General features: G+C 40.5%; 1 protein-coding gene across 1 annotated transcript in view; it reads left to right on the top strand.

The window, feature by feature from the left end:
* Window positions 1-12574, top strand: part of LOC119577076 (WD repeat-containing protein 81-like) — a 72417-nt gene that overhangs the window by 21742 nt on the left and 38101 nt on the right. The window contains 4 exon segments of the mRNA XM_037924754.1: window positions 5918-6148; window positions 6263-6463; window positions 7664-7809; window positions 8041-8225. Coding sequence (XP_037780682.1) covers window positions 5918-6148; window positions 6263-6463; window positions 7664-7809; window positions 8041-8225 — 763 coding nt within the window.

The following is a 12574-nucleotide window of genomic DNA, read 5'->3' as shown; positions in this document are numbered from 1 at the left end:
AAATATTGAGAAAAAATCGACAGGGATGGTATGAAACAGAGGAAGAGGCAAACCCAAGACAAAATGAGGCAAAATCAAAAATATTTGGGGCTGTCGTGGTACAATGGAAAAAAAAGCTAAATCGAGTTTTAGTGGGAAGGATGGTGGGAGGTCACCCTGCTAACTAGCATACCCTTTTTTGATGTGATTGGAATACTGCCCATTTTTTCATATATTTTAATTATATATATATATAATATTATATATAAATTTTTTTTTTTTTTTTTTTTTTTTTTTGGTTTTTTTTTTTAGCCGCCAGGTCACAGCATGATACTTAATTGTAGTTTTTCCCTGTTGTGATTTTGGGTGAGTATGGGGAGGGTCCAAAGTTCCCTTTCCCAGAGATGCGGTGTTTCCTTTTTGGTTTATTCCTCTATTTTCCAGCCTTGGGGGCCCACTGACTTGGGGGATTGGCCACCGGGTAGGGAGGGAAACGGGTGAATTCCTTGCCCCAAAGGGAAAAACGCGCCGGGCCCTGATCAAAAACCCCGAACTCAGTTGCCGTCGTGCCAGTCTTTAGCCCATCTCTAAACCACTCGGCCCATATAACAATACCCACCACAGTGTGGGGGTGTGTGTGTTGTGGGTGGGTGCAGTGTACAAATTTATATATAATTTTTATAAAATATGGTGGTTTGTGTGTGTGTGTTACAGTAAAGTTTGAAAAATTTTTTTAGAAATCCCCAAAAATTTTTGTAAATTTCATGAAATCACTGTTTTATTGGGGGTTTCGTGAATTTACTGAAAACCGGAAATTACAAAAAACCCCGAATCTATCCTTGCTTTTACACTATCTTATGGATGGTTAGTAAAACTATGAAAACAAAAATTTTTTACGATTTTTCTTTTTCAATTCATGCCATGAGTTGCTTTTTTTTGGGATTTCATCCCTACCTAGTTGGGTTTTACATAAGTTAAGTAAAGGTAAAATACACCATTTGTAGTAGGCAAAAAACCCACAAAGTAGATTAAAAATGCCTAGTGGTAGTACTACACTTTTTTCTCAAAACCTCCCTCCATGTAAAGAGAGGTGCTGCCACTTTTCTTCCTCCGCCCCTCCGCTCTGTGACCCCCTAACCCGGGTGGGGATCGCTTCCTGATCTTTCGTTCTCCAAACTACCCTCTCATTTTCCTCACTTATCCGGGGAAAAGGCGCAATTATCTTTCCTTCCCCTGAGTCCAGCCCGCAAATGGTGGAATCCTCCTTAATAAAGCTGCTGCTTAATTTCAAACCCGAACAGCGGCTTTTCCCGCCGCAGTCCCAGCATCCCCATCCTCCTTTTTCTCCTTTATACCGGCCCCCCTGCCATAGTCCACCCCAAACCCCAACCTGATCTGACCTCCCCTTTGCTTCCTTCGTCGTCCTCTCCTGCTCTGTGTTACCCCCTTGCCCTTTCCTTTCTCTCTTTATACCCCCTCCTCCCCCCTTTTCCCCTTTAAAACCCCGTAAATTGCTTTTTAAAACTCCCTTTAATTTCACGTGTCCTGATGGGTTCTGAGAGTATTGAAGAGAGATTCGAATGAGCTGTCCCCAAATTTTATAAAAAAGCAAGAAAAATATTTTCCCAAAAGGGTGATACACAGAGGGATTTTTTTTAACGGTAGGTCTGTCTGAGCCGCCGTGGTCACAGCATGATATTTAAATTGTAGTTTCATGTTGTGATGCTCTTGAGTGAGTAACGTGGTAGGGTCACCCAGTTCCTTTCCACGGAGAGTGCCGGTGGTACCTTTTAGGTAATCATTCTCTCTATTTATCTGGGCTTGGGACCAGCATTTGACTTGGGCTGGCTTGGCCACCCAGTGGCTGGGTAGGCATCAAAGGTGAAGTTCCTTGCCCAAGGGAACAACGCGGTGGTCGGTGACTCGAACCCTCAAATTCAGATTGCCGTCGTGACGTCTTGAGTTCCGACACTCAAACCCATTCGGCCACCGCGGCCTTGCGATCATGGGCTTCCATGTTTTTTTTTCTTACAATTTAGAGCAGGGGTTTGCCATTGCCTTCCGCCCGGTGTTTTTTATCGAGTCCCATCTCTATTTCCCCGGCACTGACTTGAGCTGGCTTGGCCACCCAGTGGCTAGGCAGGCATCGGGGTGAATTCCTTGCCCAAGGGAAACAATGGGCCGGCCGGTGACTCGAACCCTCGAACTCAGATTGCCGTCGTGACAGTCTTGAGTCCGACGCTCTAACCATTCGGCCACCGCGGCCCCCTACAGAAGGATAGACAGCATTAAATCTTCATCAGCAAATAGTCATATGAAGAGAAGTGACTATTATCTTCTGTCCAAGTAAGATATTTTGTTTATTTGTTGTAAATCCCTGAGATATAATTAGTTTTCATTACCTATTATGATGCACTGTTAATTATAAGTGTTATTCTTATGGTTACTGTCAGATAACAGAGAAAGTTTCTCTGACAGAGCACCAATTCAAAACTTAGAGGTAATGTCAGCAAGAAATCCCACGTGTGACACCTTGTAGCATTTGTTATGAAATTCCTTTTGATGACTATGACCAGTATTTCTTGTAGTCTCAGTTACTCCATGGTCTGGCTGCAAAAGGAGCCAGAACATGGGGTAACAGAGACTACAAGTAATACTGATCAATTTTTCACAAAAATAATTCAGCACTGTAAAGATTAAAATCATTGTTATACTTAGCTCACGTACTGTTTGACTATTTCATGCAGACTGACAGATATGTTTTGTAAGCATGTCATATCAATCTGTGGTTCGTATTTCTTTGTAGTAACTGCTGCCCCAAACCCTAGCCACTGACTTTAACATTTATGGAGTAAATAAGAAAAATATTTGCTGTAAAATAGTAGTGATAATTATAGTTTTACTGAATTAATGCATTCTATTTCTTTTCAGATGTCCTCCAATGTGGTGACCTGGAAAAGCTTATAAAAAAACAGACAAATGCAGATGAGCCACCCCTATATTATGTAACTATTGAGGAGACGTCATCAAACGTGCTCATATTTCAACAGAAGATGGTGGGCGTGACCGCATGATTAAGGAGTTACAGTGAAAATATGCCAACATCACAACAAAGGTCTTAGAGTTCTTCAAATCACTGTGTGAGGAATGTCAGAAGAAAAGGAAAAGACCAATGACCAAGGGTGTTGTGGTGCGTCCTATCCTCAGCAAGGAATTTGCTTCTAGTGGCCAGGTTGATTTGATTGACATGCAATAAGTGCCACACTCCAACTTTAAATGGATCATGGTGTACCAAGACCATCTCACCAAATTCTGCATTCTTTGTCCTTTTCAAACCAAACATGCTGCAGAGGTTACCTACCAGCTTGTAGATATCTTCCTTTTCATGCTGTTCTTCAAAGTGATAATGGCTCAGAGTTCACATCCAGAGTGATTACAGAGCTAAAAGAAATATGGGCAAGTCTCACCATGGTTCATGGGAAGCCTCGTCATCCACAAAGTCAGGGTTCTGTGCAACGTGCGAATGGTGACATTAAGGATATGTTAGGTACCTGGCTTGCAGACAATAATTCACAAGACTGGTCAGTTGGTATCAAGTTCAGTTTCAGGAAAATGCTGCTCACCATTCAGGGATAAAGTGCTCTCCATACTCTGCGTTGTTTGGTGGTGAAGCCAGAGTTGGCCTGACTTCTTCAGCTCTACCCACAGAAGTTGTCTCAAGGTTGGAGAGTGAGGATGATCTCATAGCAATTATGTCAGGAGATGATACAACAATAACAACAGGTTCTGCTGCAAGTTCTACTGGTTCAGTGACCACTAGCGAAGCGACTACAAGTGACAATAATGATTTATTCACCACTGAAGTGAATGACTGGGCCGCGGTGGCTGAATGGTTAGAGCGTCGACCAAGACTGTCACACGGCAAACTGAGTTCGAGGGTTCGGAGTCACCGACCGCGCGTTGTTTCCCTTGGGCAGGACTTCACCTCAATTGGCCTGCCTAGCCACCCGGGTGGCCAAGCCACCGTTTATGCGGGTAAATAGAGATGGTGACTCGATAAAAAGAAACCCGGGCAGAAGGCAATGCAAAACCACCCCCTCTAAATTGCTAAGAACAAATAAAGAAAGCCCATATCGTCAATGGCGGTGGCCCGAATGGGTTGAGGTCGGACTCAAAATGTCACGACGGCAAACCCGAATTCGAAGGTTCAAGTCACCGACCCCGCGTTTTTCCATGGGCAAGGAACTTCACCTTGATTGCCTACCTAGCCACTGGTGGCCAGCCAGCCCAAATCAAGTGCTGGGCTAAGCCCAGATTTAAAATAGGAGAAGATTACCTAAAAGTCCACCGCATCTCAGTGGAAAGGAACTGGGGACCTACCACTACTCATTCCAAAGCATCACAACATGAAAACTCAATTAAGTATCAGCTGTGACCCGGCGCTGACATGAACCTAAACCTTAAAAGAAAGAAAAGAAGAAGTGAGGGCACTTTCTGTTGATGCATTGTTCAACCTCAGATACTTCAGATCCCAGATCAAATTCAGAAATGTAGAGTGGAAGCATACAGAGAGGGCAGGTATCCCAAGCTGAGAGAATGGTCAAACATGGCACTTAGACTTTAAAACTGCTGAGCCTGGTGACAATGTTTCTGTCCCAATTCCAGCTGTGGATCATGGTAGAGGAGATCTGCGGAATATCCTGGGTGTTATTGTCAGCAGAGATTTGGACAATGACCAGTATAAAATCTCTGTGAAGTCGGGTGTTCTAAAGGGTCAGTATTCTAGTAATCAGTATGACCTCTGCCCCCAGCGTTTGCTGACAGAAGATGACGTAAATCAGGATACTGCAGTGTCACTTCGGGAAGCTGTCATTGCACAATCTACATGTGCTGGTCAGGGATTCACTAGATGCAACTGTAGTGGTCTGAAGAAATGTTCAACTAACAGATGTAAGTGTTTCAAAGCTAAAGCAAAATGTAACTCTTGGTGCCATGAAAGTGTCAACTGTGCTAATAAATGCTGATTGTTGAATAGCTGTCAGGTATCCAGATAGGAATGTAATGAATAGTTATGATTTAGCAATATATGTATGCTCTTATGAATGAACAAATGTATGCTCTTATAAATAAAATAAATGTTATAGATACCTGTTGTCATGTTTTTATCAGGAACTAAATAATGGATTTTTCAAATAGTTTTAATCCGAAGGACACTCCTTGTGACAGCAATTCTATTAATGTTATTAAGGACATTATTGCAGGTCATAATTCTAACCCTTGCTCATCCACACATGTGAAAAAGATCAAAACAGTAATTTCATGAAATCCCTGACTTTCCCAATTTAGGGATTTCATGACTTTCCTGGATATTTCAGTAAATTCATGAAATCCCTGAGTGCAACAGTGATTTCATGAATTTACAGAAAATTTTAGGGATTTCCTGAAATCCCTGATTTCACAACTTTACTGTAACATATATATATATATATATATATATATATATATATATATATATATATATATATATATATATATATATTATATACATATATATATGTACATATATATATTTATATACATTTAATCTAGATAATTTATTTTTACTTGAATAAGTCTACATATGCGGCTCTTTTCAGAGAAATCTTTAAATAATGATTGAAGGTTATATGTTGGGAAATAAAGTTTCTGGAAGTCCTATTCAGAATTTATTGAATGCTTTCCCATTATTCTGTATTTCTTGATTCTGTGAATAAGCAAGATCATAGACATGTTTTTTTTTTATTTTATCTTTAATTAGGGATCTTGATTCACAGATTAGGTAGTTCCTCCCTGGTTTCCTTAATTACCTGTCCTACTGTATGGATAATCAGTCATCAGTAATCAGTCATCACTACTAACCAAACATGTTTTTTCTTAATGTATTCATTGATTCACCCAGGTCGGCCACCAAATAACAACCCTTGACTACCTTTTATGCCTGAACTTCTTCGCTGGTAGAAAGTTCAACTCGCCACATCATCATCCCACTGTGCCTTGGGTGATGGACTTCACAGGGAGAAATTCTGGCTGGAGGGACTTGACCAAGACAAAATTCAGGCTGAATAAGGGTGATCAGCAGCTGGACCACACCTACCAGATGGCTGCCAGTCAAGGACAGAACAAGCAGGCTGTATGTTGTTGGGTTCAGTTATTAGGTTTATGGTTCTCTCAAAAATAATGTTTAATGTTACTGATCTTCATTAATTTTAGTTAATATGTACATATATATTTTATTTGTTTACAGGTTGCACATCATGTCACAGAAGTCTTCAGTGAGATAACTTATTATGTCTACAAGGCCCGGATAACCCCAAAGGAGTTGCTGACAAAATATGTCCGCCAGCAGTGGGTTCCTGAGCATTATCCTGCCACAATTAGTCGCCTTTATCTTTGGACTCCAGATGAATGTATACCTGAATTTTATACTGATCCTGCAATATTCAAAGTAAGTGGCTAAGGCAAGGGTTGTTTTGGAGGTTAACCACTGAGGTTGAAGAATATTTTTCATAATACATAGGAATGATTTCAAGAGCATTTGTTTTATGATTATCAGTTATATATAACTCTTCTGAAAAAGTAAAATTGTTCATTAACTCAATGTGATATTCACTGTAAAATTGTTTTGTGAAATATATCTATACATAGATGGTTCCACAAGTGCTTAGCCACCAAGTCATCAGTTAGTATTTTACTTACCCTCACTTGATTTTCCTTTCCTGAGCTATCAGAAAAAAATGTTTGCTTGTTCTTCTAATGCTAGCAACCCTTTCCTGACGGGTAGTATTCATAGTGGCCTGGGCCTCGTTGCCGGGGGCTTATATCGTCACCCTAGCATGCGTAACCGCTCATGCCAAATACCAGCATCCCTTGCTGTTTCTTCGTAATACTACGAGGATATGTTGTATTTTCAGTTTTCATTATTTTCTAGTCTCTACTTGTCATATTTCCTGATAAATCGAGACTGAAGGGTATTTTTGTTGTTATATAGACTCCATACTTGATCATTATTCAGTCTATAGTCTGAATAAAACAAGCAGTGTGCGGCATCATGAAGTTCAAATCTTTTTTTTTTTTTTTTTTTTTTTTTTCATAGTAAAAATGAGAAAGTATTAAAAACGACTTAATCACACTTTCAAAGCCATCTGTGTATAAATACAATTAATTAACTAAACTCACTGTTGGCAGTGCTCATCATTCCTGGTGGCATATATTAGAATATTATCTCACACAGACACACACACAAACATAACACCACACACACACACACACACACACACACACACACACACACACACACACACACACACACACACACACACACGCTATTTGGTGCAGTTGTTGCAATCTCAGCCAGCAGTCATGCTGGCCCAAGTTCAAGTTCAACATTTTCAGCGGATGGTAATCACAACCAATCCTTATGTATCAGGAGTAATTTAGATGCACCACAGAATGGTTAATGGATAAAACTAATTGTGCTAGATCATAAGTCATATAGCACTATGGTAAAGTATTGTGGCAAAAAGAATAGAAATGAGTTAACAATTAGGATAAAGGCACTACAGAAATGCTGTAAAGTAATATTACGATAATTATTACACACATAATCACACATTAACATTTTATTAATACCAAAATGTTATTCCAGAGCATCCATGATGACCTGGGTGATCTGGAAGTTCCTGATTGGTGTACTTGTGTCGATGATTTCCTTGGCTACCATCGCTCAGTTCTTGAGAGTAACCGTGTGTCACAGCGCCTACATCACTGGATTGATCTTAATTTTGGACACAAGTTAGTCTTTGTGAGAGTCACTTGGTGGCATTTCCTGAGAATGTTGATACCTTGAATTGTGCCAAATGTTTTATAGAATTATTTCGGAAACATATTGTTAAAAATTGAGATACTGTGGATGATCGTTAATGAAATAGAATTTTGTCACTTGATGTCTTCTTCTCTTTTCACCACTATCTCTTAGGGATCAGAATCTTCCCTTCAGTGACTTCATACTAATCCCTTCCACAGATTATCTGGTAGTGCAGCTGTCAAGGCAAAGAACGTCTGTCTGCAGCTGGTTGATGCTCACACCACCCTGTCAACTGGAGCATTAGTACAGTTGTTCTCTGTGCCTCACCCACCAAGATTGACCCCTTCACCCTACCTTGGACGCTCCCCTCCCAAGTTCAGCATCCCAGCACAGCAGGAAGCAAGTAAGATATCAGATTTCCTTGCATGGTTAACCCTTTCCCGACGGGTGGTATTCATGGTGGCCGGGCCCCGCTGCCAGGGGCTCAAATCGTCACCTGAGCATGCACGACTGTCGCTCATGCTCAATACCAGCATCCCTTGCCTTTCTTACATTTGTATAATTGTATAATCAGTAGTATGTAAAATGATGGACAGTGGCTGCAAAACAAAAAGAAACTTAACTCTTTCCTGACGGGTAGTATTCATAGTGGCCCGGGCCCCGCTACCAGGGGCTTATATCGTCACGCTAGCATGCGCGACCGCTCATGCCAAATACCAGCATCCCTTGCTGTTTCTTCGTAATACTACGAGCATATGTTGTATTTTCAGTATTATTATTTTCTAAGCTCTCTATTTGCCATATTTTCTGTTAAAATCAAGACTGTAGGATATTTTTTATTGTTATATTGACTCCATAGTTGATCATTATTCGCTCTATAGTCTGAATAAAATAAGCAGTGTGTGGCATCATGGAGTTGAAATCGTAGGTTTTGTTTGTATTTTGCATTTTTTTCAAGTTATTTTATAAGATAAACTTTAGTTTCAACAGGTTTATATTATTACTTCCATATAGATATAATTTTATGTTCAGTGTTTTTATAAATACGTGATTTTTTTTATTTACCAAAATACATATCGGTATTTTCATGTGGTTTTACACCATCACTTCATGAATACTATATAATATCTTTGGCCAATGTAGTCGATTACCAACGAAATTTTTTAGACGCTAAAAATGTGAAAAAGTGTTAAAAACTCCTTAATCACATTTTCAGTGGCAAAAAAATTATATTTTGCCATAATTGTAACAAAAAAAAACTCATGGCATGGCCATACATACACCATGACATGTATGTACATGCCACCGGCAGATAGTCCAGGCATGCCATGGCATAAACGTACATGCCACCTGTCGGCAAAGGGTTAAGAGTCCGTACAGGTGTACCTGACTCTAATTACCTGCATCTGAAGTTTACCTGTTGGCACTTATGCCCTTGCACCTCAAAAGAAATAAACTGGTTTTGGCTAAGATAGTCCTTTGGTAGTTTCTTCATTCTTGGACATTCTTGGCTAACTCATTTAGACCCTTTAACCCCTCCTTAAGTCAGTGTGATTTTAGTTTTTTCTGATATTGGTATATAAAAATGTTCTTTGGACTGTCACAAATTCATAACTATGTGTAATGTAATTATCAAATTCTGTATGCATGTTTGCAACAAGCAGAAATCCATACAGGTGTATCTGACACTAATTACCTGCTGGCACCATGAGCAGTAATGCAGGTTGTAAATTGAAAATTGAATATTACATAAAAAAAAATAAATACACAAATAACATAGTGTTACATAGTTTCATTTTTCTTGCACTAAGTTGTACACTACCTAGAGAGATGATTGGAGTCTGTTTAAAGAAAAAAAATATTACCATCTAAATAATGCAAATCAGGTGGCAAATATGGACATCGGAAAATGGCCACAAAAATAAAAAATACTCATGTGTAAAAAGGTTTTCCAAATAGGAGGCATAGAGTATTGTCAGCGTGCGCCCTGCTGACAAGAAGCTACCCGGAAGAGCAGCCGCTCACATAAGCCTAATACCCATATTTTTATGTGAAATGCCATGATGCAACCAGATCCAGTGGGTTAACCCCACTAACTGTGGTGCCTTTGGAGTGCCGGACTCCCTACTTTCTGGGTGGTATTTATAGGGGTGAGTGGCTGCTACCAGGGACCTCCGTGCGCGCCACCCAGCACGAGCGACCAAGTCATAGTGTAAGCTCTAGTTTTATGCCCCATTTATAGCCTTGGGATCATATTGAAATATATGCTTTTAAGAACTGAACACAAAGTTTTATGTGCTCATAAAGCTAAAATACAATCTCAACACATATTGCAATGGATGGTAGTTTTAGAGTCCAGGCTCTCTTATAATGCCATTCTGCCTTACACTCCGTAACATAATTGCCAAGATATCATAAGGGTAATTTTTTGTTGTTGTTGTTGTTGTTGTGCACAGCATGCCACAGCTCAAAGCAGCCCCAAGTACAAAGTCAGATGTTACAGTCGACTTTTCCTGCTTCTCTGATGACTGTTCAGAGCATACCTAACATCATCTCCTGCCATCAGGTATCTCTGAAACTGCATGCCATCGCTGCTGCATAGCCCTGACTGCAATGGTTGGTCTCAATGCAGCTCTGTTCCTTGTTGAGTCGGTCCCTTCTCTAAACTCCCCCAAGAGCTCAGATGTGAGGCCAATTCAGAAGGCCTTCTGTGATTCCTCTGATCCCAGGGCATGATGAACGGCCTAGGTGTTAACAATGGCCATGTCAAAGAGTGGCAAGTCATTGGATAGCAACTGGCCATCTGATCACCAACATCAACACCCTTCATACTGATGTTTTAATCTTTTACCACTAATGGCTTATCCCCATCCATTGCAATGGTATGGACTGTTGACAGCATGGTGACATTGCTGGGGTCCTTCCACATCAAGGACAGCAACCCCATCTCACTGTTGTGGTAATCGACATCACTCTTCCTCTTCACACTAAGGTCCTTGGGCAAGAACTTCCCGTTCAGCCAGGCTGTCCCTACTGCATTAGTCTTATGTGAAAGCAGATTTGGCAACATTTACCTGTTATTCACAAATAACTGTTATCCCTTCCCAAGGAAGTTGCCAAACTCCATTTTTGTGGACAAGGGCATGTCATCATGGTCTTGCCTGGTGTACACCTTGAAGCAAGTAGTGTACCCTGCAGCCGGGCTGGTATTGGCACAATGCTTATAGACCTTCAACTTGGTTAGGTTTTAGGTCTTGAAGCCAAGCCTCCCATGGAACTTCCACAGCAGCTCGTCAATGGTGATGCCCTGTCCAGACACAAATGTTGACCAGAATGAGTCATTGAGAGAGTCCACAACTAGTCTGAACTTCCACATAATGTCCTCCAGGAGTTGAGCTCCTTCTTTAAAGTACATAAAATGGAGGTGTATTGTCAACTGGTCAAACTAATCCCTTTTCATGACCTCAGCAGTGAGTTCGTGTCACAGAATGTGGTTAGTCGACCAGTAGATAAGATAACTGCGGAGATACACCATCCCCATTATCACGCGGATACCAAGGTATGCCAAAACTCCTGCCTATATGTGGGCATCCACTTCCTCATGTGAGAAGAGGTGGCAGGAGGGTGGGCGACTGCATACCTTTGGGGGTGGAAAAGAAAAACAAGTAATACATTCTGACTGCTCAATGTAAGAGACGTGGATAAAAATGAAAAAAACACAAAAGCAATAATGATACTTACCAGTTGGTCTCCTGGGTGATTAGATCAAGGAAATCTTCGTTGAAAAAACAGCTGAACATCTCCAAGGGCATGCACGACACATGAAACATCACCTTGACAACAGGACTCACTTCAAAGCTGTGTCATCTGGGGATGTTGTGCTTACTTCACCAGACAAACTTCTCAATCCCAGGAGCATTCCTCTGTAGCTGCTTGGCTGCCAGCATGGCAGCCAAGCTGCTACAGAGGAATGGGGCACATGAACACTTGTGCATCCCTTTTCAATATTATTTTCTAATTTTCTGCATAAGCATTTTTAGCTGTTTTGCCCTTTTCCTGTGTTCCTTGTAACATTTTGGTCTTTGTGTAATTTTTTTTTATTTTACATAATTTATATTTTTCTGTAATGCAATCCACACTACTGATCACATTGGGTAGGCATAGGATCGTGAGCATGGAAATAGTGTCCTTTCAGGAGCCAGCACTCTTCCAGTCATGGCTCATGGATGGTACATTCCACATGTTTATTGATGGCAATAATGCAGAAGCCCCTTCCTGAATGCTTACTGAGTCTAATCACCCTCCAAGAGCTTTGTGCACTCAAGGCAAGTCATTCCCATCACCCCAGCCTTCAGCCAGAATTCTCATGATGGCAAGTTCCCATTACTCTGACCCTTAGCCAGATTTTGCCCCTCAACCCAAATTTTTCATGACATGATGATCATGTCATCTGGATTGTAAGGGTTAAGTGTACATTCGATGGTACACTGTTTTCTTGCGGAAAGCATATGTGTACTTCCTTCATAATCATCCCTTTTAGGGATTCAAGAAAGTACAGATGAAAAGAAAGTACTCTTCATGAATTTTAATTTTTCATAATACATTCATTTTGGCTTTCATCAGTACTGTTCATACATCAATAGATTTACCGTTCAAATTATTAATTATGAAAATATTTATGAATGTGAAGAAATCTTTCTCAATAATTATCCATTAAGCAGGAAATTCATATTTTTTCAAACTTTCAAACCA

Source organism: Penaeus monodon, chromosome 9 (assembly GCF_015228065.2).
Source record: "Penaeus monodon isolate SGIC_2016 chromosome 9, NSTDA_Pmon_1, whole genome shotgun sequence".
NCBI lineage: Eukaryota > Metazoa > Arthropoda > Malacostraca > Decapoda > Penaeidae > Penaeus > Penaeus monodon.
This window is presented reverse-complemented; position numbering and strand designations above follow the sequence as displayed.